The sequence below is a fragment of the Mirounga angustirostris genome, unplaced genomic scaffold (genome assembly GCF_029215605.1).
Source record: "Mirounga angustirostris isolate CCGP_5_RB_7025 unplaced genomic scaffold, mMirAng1.0.hap1 SCAF_1, whole genome shotgun sequence".
Taxonomy (NCBI): Eukaryota; Metazoa; Chordata; class Mammalia; order Carnivora; family Phocidae; genus Mirounga; species Mirounga angustirostris.
In genome coordinates this window covers 215,303,051-215,319,732 of record NW_026991709.1, presented here as the reverse complement: position 1 = coordinate 215,319,732, position 16,682 = coordinate 215,303,051, and the positions used below count along the sequence as shown (strand labels likewise).

At 66.4% G+C, this 16,682-nt stretch overlaps 2 protein-coding genes across 8 annotated transcripts in view; one reads left to right on the top strand and one right to left on the bottom strand.

Annotated features, from left to right (window-relative positions):
- Positions 1-2,364: 2,364 nt before the first annotated feature.
- On the top strand, positions 2,365-4,781 carry GPX4 (glutathione peroxidase 4). 2 transcript variants are annotated; one of them, XM_045863495.3, is made up of 7 exons: positions 2,365-2,517; positions 3,425-3,519; positions 3,603-3,747; positions 3,862-4,013; positions 4,131-4,155; positions 4,399-4,458; positions 4,537-4,781. In XM_045863495.3, exons 1-7 carry the CDS (start codon positions 2,434-2,436, stop codon positions 4,567-4,569), a joined length of 594 nt encoding a protein of 197 aa, XP_045719451.1. In that variant the 5' UTR covers positions 2,365-2,433; the 3' UTR covers positions 4,570-4,781. The 2 variants fall into 2 exon arrangements, with proteins under 2 accessions (XP_045719451.1, XP_045719450.1); XM_045863494.2 differs by lacking the exon at positions 2,365-2,517 and adding an exon at positions 2,902-3,135.
- A 1,389-nt stretch (positions 4,782-6,170) lies between these two features.
- The window catches only part of SBNO2 (strawberry notch homolog 2), a 50,711-nt gene continuing 40,199 nt past the window's right edge, over positions 6,171-16,682 (bottom strand). For all 6 annotated transcript variants that reach the window (XM_064573605.1, XM_054505086.2, XM_064573610.1 and 3 more), the window contains 19 exons: positions 16,302-16,455; positions 15,250-15,426; positions 14,585-14,682; positions 13,814-13,896; positions 12,588-12,779; positions 12,190-12,359; positions 11,485-11,616; positions 10,823-10,958; positions 10,630-10,742; positions 10,460-10,531; positions 10,257-10,365; positions 10,024-10,098; positions 9,781-9,924; positions 8,731-8,825; positions 8,551-8,643; positions 8,292-8,423; positions 7,798-7,874; positions 7,440-7,630; positions 6,171-7,359 (listed from right to left, as the gene is read on the bottom strand). In XM_064573605.1, coding sequence (XP_064429675.1) covers positions 6,878-7,359; positions 7,440-7,630; positions 7,798-7,874; positions 8,292-8,423; positions 8,551-8,643; positions 8,731-8,825; positions 9,781-9,924; positions 10,024-10,098; positions 10,257-10,365; positions 10,460-10,531; positions 10,630-10,742; positions 10,823-10,958; positions 11,485-11,616; positions 12,190-12,359; positions 12,588-12,779; positions 13,814-13,896; positions 14,585-14,682; positions 15,250-15,426; positions 16,302-16,455 — 2,725 coding nt within the window. In that variant the 3' untranslated portion in view covers positions 6,171-6,877. The remainder of the gene's footprint in view (positions 7,360-7,439; positions 7,631-7,797; positions 7,875-8,291; positions 8,424-8,550; positions 8,644-8,730; positions 8,826-9,780; positions 9,925-10,023; positions 10,099-10,256; positions 10,366-10,459; positions 10,532-10,629; positions 10,743-10,822; positions 10,959-11,484; positions 11,617-12,189; positions 12,360-12,587; positions 12,780-13,813; positions 13,897-14,584; positions 14,683-15,249; positions 15,427-16,301; positions 16,456-16,682) is intronic.

Here is a 16,682-nt window from a genome sequence, read left to right as displayed (position 1 = left end):
TTAAAATTAAAATTGAAAGAAAGAGGGTTGCCTGGGTGGCTCAGATAGTTAAGCGTCTGCCTTTTGGCTCAGGTCGTGATCCCAGGGGCCTGGGATGGAGTCCCACATAGGGTTCCCTGCTCAGTGGGGAGCCTGCTTCTTCCTCTCCTGCTGCCATTCCCTCTGCTTGTGCTCTCTGGCTCTCCCTGTCAAATAAGTAAATAAAATCTTTAAAAAAATAAAATAAAATTGAAAGAGAGAAAGAAGGAGGTTCTTGTTGCCCTAAGGAGAAATGTCAAGGAGACAATGGGGTATGGAGTCTGGAATCCAGGGCAAGGTCCAAGTGGACACAGGCATGTGGGAGTCACTGGAGACTGGAGCCTGGATGAGGTCACCAAACAGATCCGAAACGTTGCCAAGATTCAGAGGCCAAGAGGAGGGGAGGGCACAGACCCTGAAGCAGCGGCCAATCCTGGCCCCGGGAACTGAGGCACATTACTCAACCCTTTTCTGCCTAAATGCCTCCCTTCCCCCTGCCTTGTGGGACAGGAACGAGAACAGCACCCACTTCCCAGGGGACCTGGCTACTGATTGCAGCACCAAGTACCAGCTGTATTACATGAACCCTCCTGAAGTGGAATAAAGAGGTTGCCAGGTGCCCTCCAACGCGGTGAAGAAGGTGTCTGGAGGAGGAGGAGGGAAAGTGATCAACAAGGCCACCAAACAGCGAGTCTGAGCAGACCTGAAGATTAGGCGGGGGGTTAGACAAGCAGACATTACTGGTGACCCTGATGAGGGCAGATGAGGAGGGGGCCCGACCAGAGTGGGATTTATGGGAGTAAAGGAGCTGGAGGTGTGGACGTAGATGCCAAGGAGAGAGGGGGCCAAAGGCGGACAGGGAGAGGGCTAGGAGTGGATTTTAAGATGGGAGAAATGGCATCTGTCTAGGTTGCTGGAATGATGGGCAAATCTGAGTAAGGGGATTAGGCAGGATTGTTGGAACCTGGGGCCAGGGGCGGCTGGGCCCAAGGAGGGCTGACCTGGATGGTCCCCCGGGAGGGCTCAGGCATGGGTGGCAGGTGGAGACAGCAACAGGACTGTGGACGTTAGGAAGAGGGAGGAAAAAGGGCTCATGGGAGCAGGTGGGCCTCAGGACCCCCGGGACGCTGGCGAGGCCTGAGCACAGTTCCAGTGAGTCAGACCAATGTGGCCATGCCACCCTGTCGTTCCAGGGAGGCAGAAGTAAAGGGGGACTGGGTGCTTTTTGAGAAACGAGGCTGCCCAGCAGAGACAATGGGGGCTCCCCTCCAAGAGGTGCCGCTGACAAGCCAGGCTGGAGGTAGGAAGCCCTGTGCGGAGGTCGTGCAAGACCAGGAATGGGGAAGCGGCCCCTGGAATGGATTTCCCCATTCCGCTGCCTTCACCACCAAACTTGGCCGGCACTTGGGCGGCCTGGGGGGGAGGCAGACAGGGGGTCTCTCTGGCTCCCCAAGTGAGCCAAGCCCAGAGAGTCCTGTGCCCGTGGCCTCTGCAGCCAAGGTCCCCGGAGGGCCCGGGAGGGGGCGAGATGCAGCACAGGTCAAAGTCCAGTCACGGCCGGGCGTGGGGTGGGCGTGGGGGCGGCCGGGCCGCTGAGGAATTCCTTGACTCGGGTCCTAAGACTGGGCGGGTCTGTCTTCTGTACCGCCCGGGCCAAAGGCCAGAACCGGGAGTGAAAACAAGTCGTAAGCCCAGAGGTCGAGCACTCCGGCCCCGTGCGCGGACCGCCGTGCACCGTGGGGCGCGCAGACGACTCTCTGCGGCGTGTGCTGCCCCTGCCGGGCGCACACCCGCCAGGCACACACCTGCGCGTCCTCGAGGCCGCCGGGGCCCGCTAACGGTCACCTGGTTAGTGCCCCCCGGCTCACGTGCCCATTCTAAGGGCGAGCTGGGTGGGCTCGGGCCTTCTCTGGGCCCACGGGCCGGGCGAGGCGCCCCCGCAGCGACACCGCAGTCGCGAGGGAGCCGGAGTCCGACCCCGTGTGACTTTAAAAGAAAACCTCCGGTGTTCAAAGAGCTGGGGCGGTTTTCCTGCGAGTTCGAGCCCCCCACCACGGGTTTCCGGTACTATCTCAAGTTGTCAGGCATCCCGCGGTGCTGCGGTCAACCACCCGGATAACTGTCCTAAACCCATCAACGCGCCGCCTGCGTGGACCCGGCAGTCCGCCCGCCGGCGAGCATGCGCAGTCGCCCACGGCAGTGACACCGCCTCCTGGCCCCGGCCTCGACCCCGTCCGCCCCTCGCCCCGGCCTCCCATTGGCTGGCGTCACCATGGGTCCGCCACGCCCGCGCGTCCGGCCAATGAGGGGTACGTGGGCGTGGCTTGGGGCGGGGAGGAGAGGCCCCCTGGCGCGCGTCCATTGGTCGGCTCGGCGAGGGGAGGAGCCGCTGCCTCCGGCGCCCCCGCCGCCGTGATGAACCTCAGCCGCCTGTACCGCTTGCTGAAACCTGCGCTGCTGTGCGGGGCCCTGGCCGCGCCGGGTCTGGCCAGCACCATGGTGAGCGCGGCGCCGGCGGCGGGCCGAGGGGCCGTTGGGCGGGCGCGCGGGGCCGCGGTGGGCTCGGGCGGGGGCCGTTCGGGAGCAGGGCTTGGGCGGCCGGAACCCCCGTTGGGTGCCTGCGGGCCGCGCGAGGCCGGCGGCGTCGAGGCCGCGGGGGGCTGGGCGCCCTCGGCCGCTGGCGTCCCCGGCTGGGCCCGGCGAGCGGAGGGCGCCCGGTGGGCTGGAAACCCCGGGTCACGCGCCGCGGGACGTCCCCGCCCCTCCCCCTCCCTGCGCGGCCCCGGGGCCCTGCTTGGTGGCGTCACAGACGGGCGGCCGGGCGCCCTGGCGACCGGCCCTTTTTGTCCCCCGGGCGCGGCCCTCGGTGGACACAGGCGCGGCCGGAGGCGGTCGGGCATGGGCCGCGCGGCCGCCGGCTCCCCGGGTCGCAGGGGGCAGCGGCGCCGGGAGCGGGGCAGGCGGCGGCGGCGGCGCCGAGTCCCCCGGCGGCGGAAGGCGGGGGCTTGCGGGCGCAAGAGGGCGCGCCGTCGGCGGGAGGAGCCCTGTCTCGAGAGGCCAGGGCAGGCGGAGCTCACGACCTGGGACAGCGGCTGTAGCGCCGAGTGCCCAGACCCGGTGCGCGCGCCGCCCCAGCCCCGTCGCCGGGGCACCTGGCGCGGCCCCAAGCCCTCTCCGGGCCTCAGTGTCTTCTCTCCAATGTGCGCTCTTGCGCAAAGGGCGTGCACCCTTGAGGAGGAGGAGTCCTCAGTTTTTCCTTGCCCTGGGGAGTTGGTTTTCTCGGCGCGGATCCGCCTGGGAGCCCTTCCTCCGGGGACCCCGGGCCGGGCGAGTGGGCCAGGTGGCAGTGGGCTCCGGGCTCGGCGGCCCGAAGTCCCCACGCCGCTCATGCGCCCTTGCCTTGCAGTGCGCGTCCCGAGACGACTGGCGCTGTGCTCAGTCTATGCACGAGTTCTCCGCCAAGGACATCGATGGACGCATGGTTAACCTGGACAAGTACCGGTGGGTACCCAAGTGCCCGGTGGGAGAGGCAGGGGAAAGGTTGGTGGCCCTGACCTGGCCTCACCGGCCCATCTCACCTTCAGGGGCTTCGTGTGCATCGTCACCAACGTGGCCTCGCAATGAGGCAAAACAGAAGTAAACTACACTCAGCTTGTCGACCTGCACGCCCGATTCGCTGAGTGCGGTTTACGGATCCTGGCCTTCCCTTGCAACCAGTTCGGGAGGCAGGTGCGTGGCTGGCTGTGTCCCTGGCTGTGTCCCCGGGTGTCCCGGTGTGGGGAGAGGGGACCAACGGGAGCACAGGCTCCTCCTCACTCACCCCCACACCCCTGCTTGCCACAGGAGCCAGGGAGTAATGCGGAGATCAAAGAGTTCGCCGCTGGCTATAATGTCAAATTCGACATGTACAGCAAGATCTGTGTGAACGGGGACGATGCTCACCCGCTGTGGAAGTGGATGAAAGTCCAGCCCAAGGGCAGGGGCATCCTGGGAAAGTGAGTGGGAGGCTGGGGGAGGGGAGAGGAGAGGGAAGGGCGGTTCCCCGGGTGGGGCGGGGGTGGGGGGATCGCCGTTGCCACCAGATTCCTCACGACTTCGCGTTGCTTTTGTAGTGCCATCAAATGGAATTTCACCAAGGTAAGGGGACACTGGGAGTTGGGGGAGACGGGAGGGGGGACCCGCCAGGACTGTGTCCAGGGCTGGCTCCTGTCCCCGGGGCCCCTGTCTCCTCAGCCATAGCTCAGTGCCCTGCTCCAAAGTGCTCCAGCCCTGGCCCAAATGGGGCAGCAGGTGGGGGGCTGCTTGCCCCCAGCCCCCCCTAGAACCTCCCCCCCCCCCGACTGCTGGCTTCCCCCACTTTGACGTGGCCTCTCTCGGCAGTTCCTCATTGACAAGAACGGCTGTGTGGTGAAGCGTTATGGCCCCATGGAAGAGCCCCTGGTAGGTACCTTTCCACTGAGCCTTCTGGGGGTGGGGGCCGAGGGGAGAGGCCACCCCTGACCCCCCTTTTCCCCACAGGTAATAGAGAAGGACTTGCCCTGCTACCTCTAGCTCCACAAGTATGCGCCCCCCCCGCGGCCCCTGCCCCTCGGAGCCTTCTACCCGGCACCCATGACGGTCTGCCTGAAAACCAGCCCGCTGGTGGGGCAGACCCGAGAACTCGGCGTGCACCCCCCGCCGGAGGAAGGTTCCTCGGCCCGGCCCGAGGCTTGGCGCCCCCCCCACCCCTGGTTATCTTGTGGGAATAAAACGTACAGATTGGCCTGCTGCGTGCTCCTGCCTCCCTGGGGTGGGGTTGGGGGGCAGGTGGGGGAGCCTTTTGCCCCGGGCCCCTTCTAGTTCAGGGGCAGGTCCCGGCAGCTCCCCAGGCTTTCCTGAGTTCTGAGCGCCCTGGGCTCCTAGGGCTGTGTCTGCCCTGGGGCCCTGCTGCTAATCTTAGCAGCCCCACCCATTGAGTGCAGGCAGAGCTGATCCTGGAGGAGGTAATAGGATTTACTGGCTGTTACTCCTGGCCCAGGGTGTTAACCTGCTGGGAGACCGCTGTTCAGGGCCTGCTTGGGGCCAGTCTTCCCCAGTGCCCGGAGAGGAAGGTCAGGGGGCCTGGGCCTTGTGGGCTCTGCCCACTGGGGGAGCCAGGCATCTGGGGCTGAGCATCAGGCCAAGCTGGTCTGGGCACAGAGCCACGCCGGGCACACTGGCCTCATTGTTGGACACTGAGTCAGGGCACTGAGGCCCGCCCACGGGGCCTCATCTGACAGAGGCAGGGGAGTGTTGTCTACAGCCCCCTCGCCCCAGGAGGGGTGGGGAATGGCCTGAGGCCAGGAGGGTCCTTTGGATGGACCCCTGTCCCTGTTCTGGGGGGCCTGGGAGGCTGTGGGCCTCCTGGCGAGGGGGTGGGGGATGGCATGGCTGGAGAGTGGCTGAGCCTGCCCTGCCTACGCATCCCCCCTCCCCCATTTCCAGTATCTGCAGTAAAGGTCAGTAGCACAGGGGTGGGGCTGGAGGATTGGAATAACCAGGTTGAGAGCAACCCCAGCCACCCTAAGCTGCTTCCCCTGGGGTCTCCTGGCTCCTCACTTGCCCACATTCTGGCGGGTGACAGACCCTTCTAACTTCAGGGCCAGACCCAAGTATGTTCCCTGGTGGCTTCCAGGAAGGGGCCAGCTCCTTCCAGGAAGGGCCCTCCTGCTCCTGGGCTACCCCACCTGCCTGAGGCAACCTTGGGGAAAAAACCAAAGTGGGGACCACAGCTGGGCACACCAGCGATGGGAGAAACTGGTCTCAGGGCACCACCAGGAGCGTCCCAGGCGGGGTTTGTGTCAAGCAGGCAGGAGGCGACCAACGTCCGGTCCAAGCCACCATAGCCTGGCACGGCTAGCCCGGAAGCAGCCGGCCTGCCACACTGGTGACAGGATGACAGCAGACAGTGGCCCCTGGGGGACCTGCCTCCTCCAGCCTGGCCTCACATGGGCCTGGGAGAGGAGTGGGCTGGTCTCACCCACCCCGGATGCCCTCCACAGGTGACAGCCACCTCGACCACCCCTGAGTGGGGTCACTGCGGGCATCAGCTAAATGCTCCTGGAGGAGGCATGCCGCGGCCCCCCCCCCTCCCCGCTATCTCTGCAGGCTGGAGAAGCAGACAATCTGGGAAGTAGTGAAAAGGCACATATATTTAAAAAAGATCTCTTTACATATGTACACGAGTTCATTATAAATACACATAGAAACCAGGGGGCCCGTCCACACCGCCAGCTCCACGGCAGATTCTGGGGCCTGGGAGAGGTGGCCGGGCAATAATTTAGGGAGCAAACAGAGTGGGGAAGAATTGCATATATTAATGGGGGGAGGGGTCTGTCCCATGGAGCCCCCCAGAGAAGGCAGGGCCCTGAGCACCTGGGGTTTCCTGAGTTTCCAGCTCTTGGGGCCACCCAGTTTTGTGGATTTCAGGGGTTCCGGTCAGACCAGGCCCTGTCAGGTGGGTGGGGTGAGGTGGGTCGGGGAGCCCCTGCCTAGGCCTGGGGGCAGGAGAGGACAGAGGCACAGGGAGGGTGGGCCCCCCATCCCCAGGCCCGGCCCAAGCCTAGACCCCGAGTCATCCTGAGTGGGACCTGCACTGCCTCGGAGAGCCCGGAAGGGCGGGCAGCATTTTGAGGGGTCTGCCCAGCCGCCGGCAGGGAAGGCACTGCAGTGGAGGCCTCCGGAACTGGAGGAGGGGCACCGCAGGCCCCCTCCCTGGTAGTCAGCGGGGGAGCCTGGCCCCGCTACCACCCATGTGGGTAGGAGAGTCCCCGTGGACGTGGTGCGTATTGCAGGTAACTAAGCTTCCTCTCGGACACCGGCTGCCGGTCGCTTGCCCGGCCTAGGAGTTTGGAAAGGGGGGGCCGAACTGGATGACGCTCTGCCGCTCGGCGCCCCCGCCCCCACCGGGCACCCCTGCTGCCCCTGCGCCCGGCCCAGGGGGAACGGTGGGCGGCCCGGCGTTGAGGGAACGCAGCATGTCCTCCAACACCTCCTTGAAGTTGATGTCGCGGCCCTGGTGCGCCAGGGCCGCGGGGTCCGCGGCAGTGTCCGGGGCGCCCAGCGGGAGGCCACTCGGGGCGGGCGCGGGGTCCGGGGGCGGGGGCGGGAAGGCAAAGGGCGAGGGCGGCGGGAAGACCTGGGCCGGCGGGCTGTACGTGAGGTCCAGAACCTCGCCGGGGCCGCAGGGCAGCGCGAGCGGGCGCAGGGCGGGCAGCGGCGCGGGGAAGCCCCGGCAGCGCGCGTTCTTGCGCTTGACGTCCGCATCCATGAGCTGCAGCTCCTGCAGCACGCGGCGCACGCAGCCCTCGGGGATCTTGATGCCTGGGGGCCGGGACGGGCGGTCAGGGCCCCCGCGGCGGCGCCCGCCGCCCCCACCCCCGCGGGCGTGCCCGCGCGCTCACCGACTTGCTTCTTCTTGTCCTTGGTCTTGAGGCGCACGATCTGCAGGTAGCTGCTGCTGGTGACGTCGGCCATGACGGCGGCGATGCGGCCCCACACGCGCAGCAGGGCGCCGCACAGCATGTAGTGGTGGCGCAGCCGCAGGCCCTGCGCGCAGTCCTTGCCCTCCTGCACCAGCCGGCAGTGCCGGTTCCTGCGCCGCGGGCGGGAGGCCAGGCTCAGAGCCCAAGCGGCGCCGCGCCCCGCCGCGCTCCTCGCGGGGCTCCCGGACACGCCCCCTCCTGCCCGGCCCCCCCGCTCCCCCCAGCGTACAGCCGCTCCGTAGGGAGGGCACCCCGCCGGTCCCACCCTGGCCCTCACCACGCGGTGTGGCTGCAGTGCGTCAGCGACAAGGCGTAGCTGTTCTCCCAGTGCTCCCTGGCCTCCTCCGCCGTCACCTGGGGACACGCAGCCACGTGACCACCTGCCCCGGCGGCCGCCACGCCCCCCAGTGCACTGCGCCCCGGGCTGCCAGGGGACCCGCACACGGAGGGCCCGCCAGGAGCACCCGGAGCAACAGGCGCCCCTCAGCCCGCACCCTCCCGGCCCCTCGGCCCCACGCGGACCCCGGCCCCTCGGTCCCACGCGGACCCGGCCCCTCGGCCTGCACCCCGGCCCCTCGGCCCCACGCGGACCCGGCCCCTCAGCCCGCACCCCGGCCCCTCAGACCCATGGGTACCTGGCCCCTCGGCCCCACGCGGACCCGGCCCCTCTGCCCGCACCCCAGCCCCTCGGCCCCACGCAGACCCGGCTCCTCGGCCCGCACCCCGGCCCCTCAGACCCACGGGTACCCGGCCCCTCGGCCCCACGCGTACCCGGCGGAACTTCCGGCACAGACTGTCGAACGTCTCCAGCTGGCTCTGCCGACCCACGTTAGGCTTGTACACGGTGAAGTGCTTGCCGCGGTTCTGCTCGGCCAGGAGGCAGCTCAGCTTGTTGCCCCGAACCTGGGGAGGCATGCGCATGGGGCGGGGAGGTGGGAGTTGCTTCCCTCCCTCCCATGCCCCTCCCCTGCCCACTCCCCTCCGCTGGGGTCTTGCCCCTGGAGACCCGGGAGGCCACCCAGCCGCCCACCTTTAAGGAGAGGTAGAAGCCATCGTTGGTGCCCGTCAGCTCCAGCGACCGGGCATAAGCCTCGTCCCACTTCAGGCCACGGTCCACGCTGATCTGCAAGAGCATGAGGGCTTAGAGCAGCCGAGGGGCCCTGGCGGTGGGGCCGGCCTGCGTGCGCTGGGAGGGTCTGTGTCTCCTCACCTTGTAGAAGACCACCTGCCCGTCCTGTGGGTGCCCGGGGGCCAGGAAGACCTGCTGGCTCTCCTCATAGATCTCGTCAATGCCTGGAGCCAGGTCTGTGCAGAGGACGTGGAAAGGACACGTGGGGGTGAGACCCTCCCGCCTGCCCCCCACCAAGTCCTGGCTCGCTGGGTCTCAGCATGCCCTGAGGCCCCGTGTGGCTCAGCAGGCTCCAGGCTCTGGGCTTCACGGGGCTGTCAATCCCAAGTTCTCGGGTACACCCAGAGATGCCCACCAGGGAGCACAGTGGAGGGTTCCCCCAGCAGAGATGGCCTGGACCCGACCCTACCCGGCACCCTGGATGGCAAGTGGCCCCTCCAGTGGTAGCCTGGGGTCCAACGCCCCCCTCCCCCAGCACCTGCTGGACACTCACACTCGGTGTGACTACAGACAACATAGAGCCTGCTCTGCATGGCTGTTGTGGGGTGGTTATGTAAGAGTCGGCAGACTCTACCTGCCACTGATTTTATGAATAAAGTTTTATTGGCACATGGCCCCGGCCATTCATTTTCCAAGTGTGTGCTTTCACTACCAGGGCCAAGTTGAACACTCAGAGACTGGGCCCCAGAGCTGAAAATACTGACTCTGGCCTCTTCCAGGAGGGTTTGAAGCCTCTGGGTCCCTGCTGTTCTTGGTGAGGACGTGGCTTGTGGGGCAATGAGAGCAAACGTGTCAGGCTTACCACCATCACACGAAGCGTGCCAATATATGCCTCCCATCTAAATAAAACTCTCTAGTCCTTGGGCCACACCCAAGAAGGGGGCCCTGTGGTCCCCCAGCACAGGACAGCACTCGGCTGCAGTAGCGTCCCCTTCCCTGGAATCTTCGTGATGCCCCAAGTCCTGTACCTCCAAGGCCCTCCGGGTGGCGTACGGGGGTGCGGACTGCCCTGCATGGCCTGCCTCTCCATCTGATGGGAGGCTGGCGCTGGGTGCCAGGGCCACTCCCTGCTCTGCCTGGGGCGAGGGTGGGGGGTGGGGGGTAGAGGCTGCCCCCCACTGTGGCCCTCACCCAGAATGCCCATGTCGTATTTGCCCTCCTTCTTGTCCATCTCGATGAGGTGGTCAAAGGTGTCCGAGAAGTACTGGAACAGCGCGTTCTGCTTGTGCACCTCTAGCCCCAGGATGCGGTTCAGGAACTTGGTGATGGAGCAATCTGGTGGGCAGGTGGGGACGGGGCTCAGGCTGTGTCAGGAGGGGCCTTGCCTGGGAGGCGTGGGGGCCTTCCCGCTGGGGGGCTGCATACAGGACTCACCCTTCTCCACATCCAGACAGCCAGACCTGGACTCGCGCCCACCGATGCCGACGGACAGCAGGCCCTGCTTCATGTCTGTGGAAGAGAGGGCCTCGGATGTGTGCTGCTCGCCCCTCTCCCTCCCCAGCCAGCCCGGTGCCCCCTTGGTAAGTGTGTGTGGGAGGAGTCTGCCCCAAACAGCTCAGGGCCAAGCTGCCCCACGCCCTGGAGACCCTCACTTGCCCCCAGCTCACCCCGGAAAAAGGCGGCATCTCCTCCGGGGTAGCCCTGGGGCAGCGGCACCTTGTTCTCAGTCTGGCTCAGGATGGTGGTAAGGACGCAGCTGAGGGCCCGGGCGCCGTACTGAGTGGAGGGGTGGGGGGGTCAGGAGGGCCTGAGTCAGAAGCTGGCCTGGGCATGGGCATGTCCGCTGCTGCCCCCGGCCCTCCCCAAGTACCTTGTTCTCAAAGTTGTATTTGCTCAGGTCGCGGGACTCAGTAGCACGGCGGTCCCCATGGGTCAGAGCCCCCTGCTCGGGGTCGGGGTGGGGAAGGCCATCACGAGCTGCCCCTGCGCTTCCGGCTGTCCCGCTGCAGCCCTCCCTTGGGGAGCCGCCCGCCCACTCACCAGGCTCTCCAGCCGTTTCGCAACAATGGAGGCAAACCTGCGCTCCCCAGCCAGCTCAGAGATGAGGAAGATGTACTCGGGGGCAGAGACCTGGTTGGACCTGTGGGTCCGGCCTGAAGGCAGAGAGGGCTCTCAGGGACCAGTGGCGGAGGGCAGGGAGGCCCGGGGCGGGGCGGCCTGGGCTGGGGCTCACCGAACTGCTGGATGGCACGGTCAGCGCTCCAGGGCAGCTCGAGCGTCATGTGGACCCGGCGCCGCTGGTTCTGGACGCGGCGGTCAGCTTGGAGGGAGATGCCGGAGCTGGAGGCCTCGGAGATGATCGCCACGAGCTGGGGGAATGCAGACGGGACAGTCTGTGCCCTGCAGACCTCGCCTGGGCCGCCGGGGCTCGTTCAGGGCGACCCGCACAGAAGGCTGACGTGGGTGCCCGTGGGGAAGCCCGTGGGGGAGCCCGTGTGGGCTGAGAATGGAGTCTGGGCCACTCCCGACCGCCCCTGGACAGAGCGGAGCAGCCCGCCCTGCCCACTGCAGCTCTCCCAGGAGTTTCGAGGGAGGGCCTCAGAGAAGCCATCGGGCAGTGATGGCATGGGTGACAGTGCCTGAAGGCTGGGACGGCCAGGGAGACCTGGGGGGCCCCGGTCAGGCACACACACACACCCACACATACCCACAGTCACCATCACACACGCATGTGCACGATACACACAGACCCAGCAGGGGCTGCAGTACTCTGGTCCTGGGGCCGGGTCCCCCGGGGTCCTCACAGGCTTCCCCCGACACTGGGGGGACGCCTGTTGACAGAGCCCATTCCCCTGGCCCCCCAGGCCCTGCAGGCCCCACCTCCATGGCCCCTACCTTCTCCCCACTCATGAAGCGCTCCTTCTCCCTGAGGTTCACGTGGTCGATGGAGAGGCCTTGCTCTGCCCGAGACTCGAAGGCCACTGTCCCGTCGGGCCTGGACACCACGCGGCCCTTCCTGCCGGTCATCTGGGGTTGGGGGAGAGGGAATGAAAGTCAGCTGGTGTGGCCATGCAGGGGCTGGTCCCTGCAGGCCTGTTTCCCTGCCTCCCCACCTGAGTGTGTGTTAGGGGGGCTTCGGACCCTGGGCCAGGACACAGCCTCCACCCTGGGCCCCCGCTGCCCATGAGGCAGACAGCAGGATGTTCACTCCACCCTGTCTTCTATTGTAAAACGGCTGCCTGAGGCAGAAACAAACCTGGTTTGTCACCACAGGACATCCCAGGAAAGGGTCCAGTCATGCAGCTGGAGAGAACAGGGAGGGGACACGGGGACAGGCGTGGGACCCAAGAGCGCCCCCAGAGGCCCAGGGGCACATGAGGGTGTGTGGGGAAGGTGGGTGCAGAGCTGGGCTGGGGAGCAGGGGGCTGGGCGTCCATGGCTGAGGGAGGAGAGTAGTCCGGCCTCGTGGGCTGGACAATGGATGCTGGACCCTGGGTCCTCCCCGTCCCAAGCCCACCGCACTGTGCAGGGTGGGGACTTGGGGTGGCCACCAGGGAGCCTCAGAGCCTGCATCTGGGTGGGGGCCCCCAAGGAGCTCACCTCGGCCACTCGCTCCGGGCCTCCGAGCTGGTCGATGAGCTCATCCAGAGTGTTAACAGGCAGCTCCCGGCCCAGCACCCGCACCTTGGCCAGCAGGTCCTGCTTTAGCCGCTCAACACGCTCCAGGATGCCGGGGCCGTGTGGGTCCCGCTGCAGGGGGCACAGGGGCCCTGCAGGGCCGGAGGGTCAGGGGCACCAGCCGGCCCACCTGCCCACAGCCCCGCTCGTAGCAGTGGACAAGGGGGCCCTGGGGGTGGGGCACAGCTGGTGCACGGGAGGGGTAGGGGTCCGGGGACGTTCTCCCTCACCCCAGACTGCTGGCATGAGCCCGCTCTGCCTCTGACCAGCAGCATGGCCCTGATGGCTCTCTGAGCCCGTCTTCCCCGTCTGACCCTTACCGCGGTCATCGGCCGGCAGCCCGACGGCGTCCAAGATGACCACGTCGTCGTCCAGCACGGACTCAGGGGAGGAGTGGAAGTCACTGTCCAGGCCGGCGTCTGACTCCGTGCTGCTGTCGTCACTGATGCGGATCACGCCTGCCACCTCGCACGCCAGCCTGGGCGCCTTGACCCCGCGGCCCCGGGGCCGCCCTGCGCACAGACAACCAGGCTCACTGAGGCCCGGCCGCTCCTCCCTCCCGAGGGGCCCAGCTCACGGCGACTCCCCGCGTGGGGAAGGGGGCCGTCCGGAGCCAGGCGCCACGTGCTGGGACACTTGCGGCCTGAGCCTCTCGTCTGCCCAGCTTTGGGCTGCTCTCCTGGGCCCTGCTGTGGGCCAGGGCATGGTGGAAAGCGGCACTTTTAACATCCCCATCCGATTTCCTAACACTTCAGCTTATCCTTGGCTGGTGCCTGGGGGGCCACACGCCTGACCTCACAAGGCCTGGGAAGGTCCCGAGAGGAGGGTGGTCCAGGCACCCACGTGCCCTGCCACGGTCCAGGATGCCCCAGAGGCCGGTCCTGGGAGGCGAGAGGGGGACTGTGTCCCCCAGGTCTGGCTGTGTGACCTCAGGTGAGTTGCTTGCACTCTCTGAGCCTCACTTCCCATGATGAGCTGATGCTCAGCCTCCGCTGGAAGAAGGGTAACCTCTCCATCCTGCGATGCTCTTCACGAGCCCCATCGTGTCCCACACGGCTGGCATGGTTTAGCCACAGGGCTGGCTTCCGCCGAGGAAGCGCGAGGCTGTGTACTAGAGTCTTAAGCTCCCCCCACCCCGTCCCCATCTGGGGGTGATGCTGGGGGCCACAGGGGTGAAGCTGCTGAGACGAGCTGAGCACACCCAGCCTGCAGCACTGGCTTCTGGCTTCTCGCTAACTTGGCCCTGCAGGGACCCATGTCTCCTAGACACGCAGTGCAGCCTACGGGCTCCTGCCCGCCCGGGGCTCTCTCTCAGGAGGCTGCGCTGAGCTGCCTCTGTGCCTGTCCTCCCTGGACAGATGGGGTGGGTGTCATGAGTCAGGCCTGCAGGGAGACAGAAGCCCCCAGCCCGGCAGGCTGCGCAGCAAGCAGCAGAGAGGGGCGGCTGCTCAGACAGGAGCCAGGCCGGAGGGAAACCAGGCAGGGCCACAAGCCAGGCTGTGCGTGGGTCAGGGGTCAGAGGCCGGCGGGGGGCGGGGGGGCTTACGTTTTCTCTTACTGCCTGCTCCTCTCTCTCGCTTTCTTTTGGTTGAAGGAAAGTGCTTCTGAATGAGTGACAGAAAGACACCCCTGAAAGCAAGAAGCAGAATTTATTCCCACCACAAGGAGGGTCATGCTGTCCAGCAGGGACTCGGAGGAGCGTCGGCCCGTGTTGGGGCTAGCTCTGCGGGGGGCGCCCAGTGCCCGGGGTCCAGAGAGGGCAGGCGGGGGCAGGGAGGCAGCTGTGCGGACTGTGGAGGAGGGGGAAACGGGGCGAAGGGTCCAAGGCTGCAGGGGCGCAGTTTTACTGGGAAGGCCTGAGTGGGGGGGGGCCGGGGTGAGGCTCCCTCCTTCCAGCCATCGGGGGGGCCTGCCTGCATAGTCTTGCCACCTCTGAGGGATGCTGGGCCCGGGAGGCCTTCCCAGCCCCAGGAAGGGAGGCCTGCCGCTTTGGGGACCCCAACATCTGTGCAGTCCCTGGAACAGCGCCACGCCCACTGTGGGGGGTGGCCACCTGGAAGCCCTGTGCTGAAATCCAGGGTCCCTCTGCCAGCACCCTCTGAGCCCTGCGGTCACCCATGGCTAATCTTTCTGGTTTTAAAACTGGAGCGTGACCCATAGTCTCTGGGGGCTGGGGCTGGTGTCCGAGCAGATGCACACCTAGGCTCCCACGGCTGGGGTCACAAGACACGGGCTGTCACGTTGGGGGAGTGTGGGGAGGGGGACTGTCCCGGGAGTGGCTGCACCACCCACCCTGGGGGCCGTGAGCATCACTCACTCAGCAGCAGAGACAAAGCAGTCGAGCTGCCCATCCTTCTCGTCCAGCACCTCCCGGGTCCGAGCCTCGCCCGTGGACTGCAGCCCGATGACCACACACTTGGGGGGGGTGGGGATGGGGGAGCAGGGGTGAGCTGGGCTCTGGGACCCCCACCAGCCATCCCTGGAGCGTGGCCCCAGAGGGGCCCATAGGGAAACCCCAGGCTCCCAAGCCCAGCCCCTGGTAGTCAGAAACCCAGAGTTGGCCTCAGTTTCTCTCTCTTTCCGCCCCTTCTGTCCTGTTGGCTGCCAGGCCCCCAGCGCACCCAGATCCACCCTAGAACTCCACAGAGCAGTGGACAGCCGCCCTCAGCCCTCCTGGACCCTCTCCGTTATTCTCTCCCCTGGCTCCTGCCCAGTTCTTTCTGGGGACTTGCCAGGCCGGCCTGGACATGGAGAACAGGGGGCAAGGCCACGCCTGTCACCTGCTTCAGGGGAGCTGGGTCGGGCAGGACCAGAACCTTCTGGGCCTCGGCATCACCGGTGCCACACCCTGTCCTCATAGGCTCAGGCAGACACACGAGGGTGCAGGGGTCCCGGCGTGACCACAAAGCTCTCGAGAGGACCGGGGCAGCCCTGCAGGTCCGGGCAGCCCTGCAGGTCCAGCCACTGCGTCTCCCAGCTCACCTTGTCCTGGGCCAGCTCCTCTCGGGCCAGCTCCACCAGCCGGTGCACTTTGGCAGCGACGCAGAGATACTTGAAGAAACGCTGGTGAGCCGACCAGAACTGGCCCCACAGGGACTTGCGAGACTCGAGGCCGATCCAGTCGGCTGCCTGCTGGAACACGCCCAGGGCCTCGGCCCACTGCAACGACATGCCCGGCTGAGCCTGCTGCCGCCCACGGCCACCCGGCTCCCACCCCAGACCGCCAGCCCCACCGGCTGAAATCTGTGGCCGGGGGTGCGGGGGTCGGAAGCTGAGCAACACAGAGGCACTGCTGACACCTGACGGTAAAAACGTTAATAAGCCGAAGCGTGCGATGCTGGCGAGGCCACGGTGAAGGTGGCGCGCTCATCAGAAAGGGGGGCGGACATCCACAATGACCGCCACCTGCCCGCAGCCCCTGGGCCCTTGATACTGCAGACCAGGGCGGCTCACCTGGGGCACCCCTGCCCCAGGGACCGGGGCCACGTCTGGGGACAACTGTGGCATTCGCAATGGGGGTGCTCCCGGCACCAAGGGGGTGGGACCAGCGCGGAGAACGACCCATGGGGCGTGCGGAGATGGCCCTCCGGTGTGAACTAAGAACACCACCTACAGCACTGTCAGGGCTGATGCTCAGGGCCTGTCCCGGGTAGGGGACCTGACAGCGAGAACAAGGGAGCCCGTCCACAGGCAGGAACAGCAAGGAAGATGAGACCGAGCTACAGGCACAGAGACGTGGACGCTGAAAGCTGCCACAAGCTCTGGGAACAACGCGCTCCTCATGTGGTGGGAAGGCTTGCTGGGGGCCTGGTTCCGTGCCCACGTTATTCCAGCCACAGAGGAGCTCCCCACCCGATCACGACGCTGGTCTCCAACCAGAGACCAGACGGGCGGGCCAGCCGCTTCCTCCTTTCTGTAACCCAACAAATGCCCGTGGCGCCGGGAACAGATGCTGAAGGTGATGAGAGCATCATTCTGACGGGAAACGCACACGTGTGTCCATGCAGTCAGGGACCGCTGGCCGCCCAGCTTACCAGCAGGGCCGCACGGTTGTAGACACGCTCGAAGGCTGGGGCCAGTGGGATCTCCTCGATGCGGAAGGTGACGCCGGAGAAGCTGAGCTGGCGAGCGATGTACATGCCGCTGACCTTCATGTCCATAGCCACGATCTCCATGGCACCCACACCCCTGTGGACAAAGGGCCACCTGATCACGTGCTGTGTCCCACTCAGCAACAGAGTGACTCGGGGAGGGGCTGAAAGCAGGAGCTGAGGGTGAGGAAGGGCCAAGTGAAGAGGGAGTGGAGGGAGCACGTGCAAAGGCCCCGTGCTCTGATCTGCCTGAGCCGGCGGGGGAGGGGGGGGCAGGAAAAGCAGGGAGGGGCTCCTTCCCCTAGAGTGATGGGAAGCACTAGG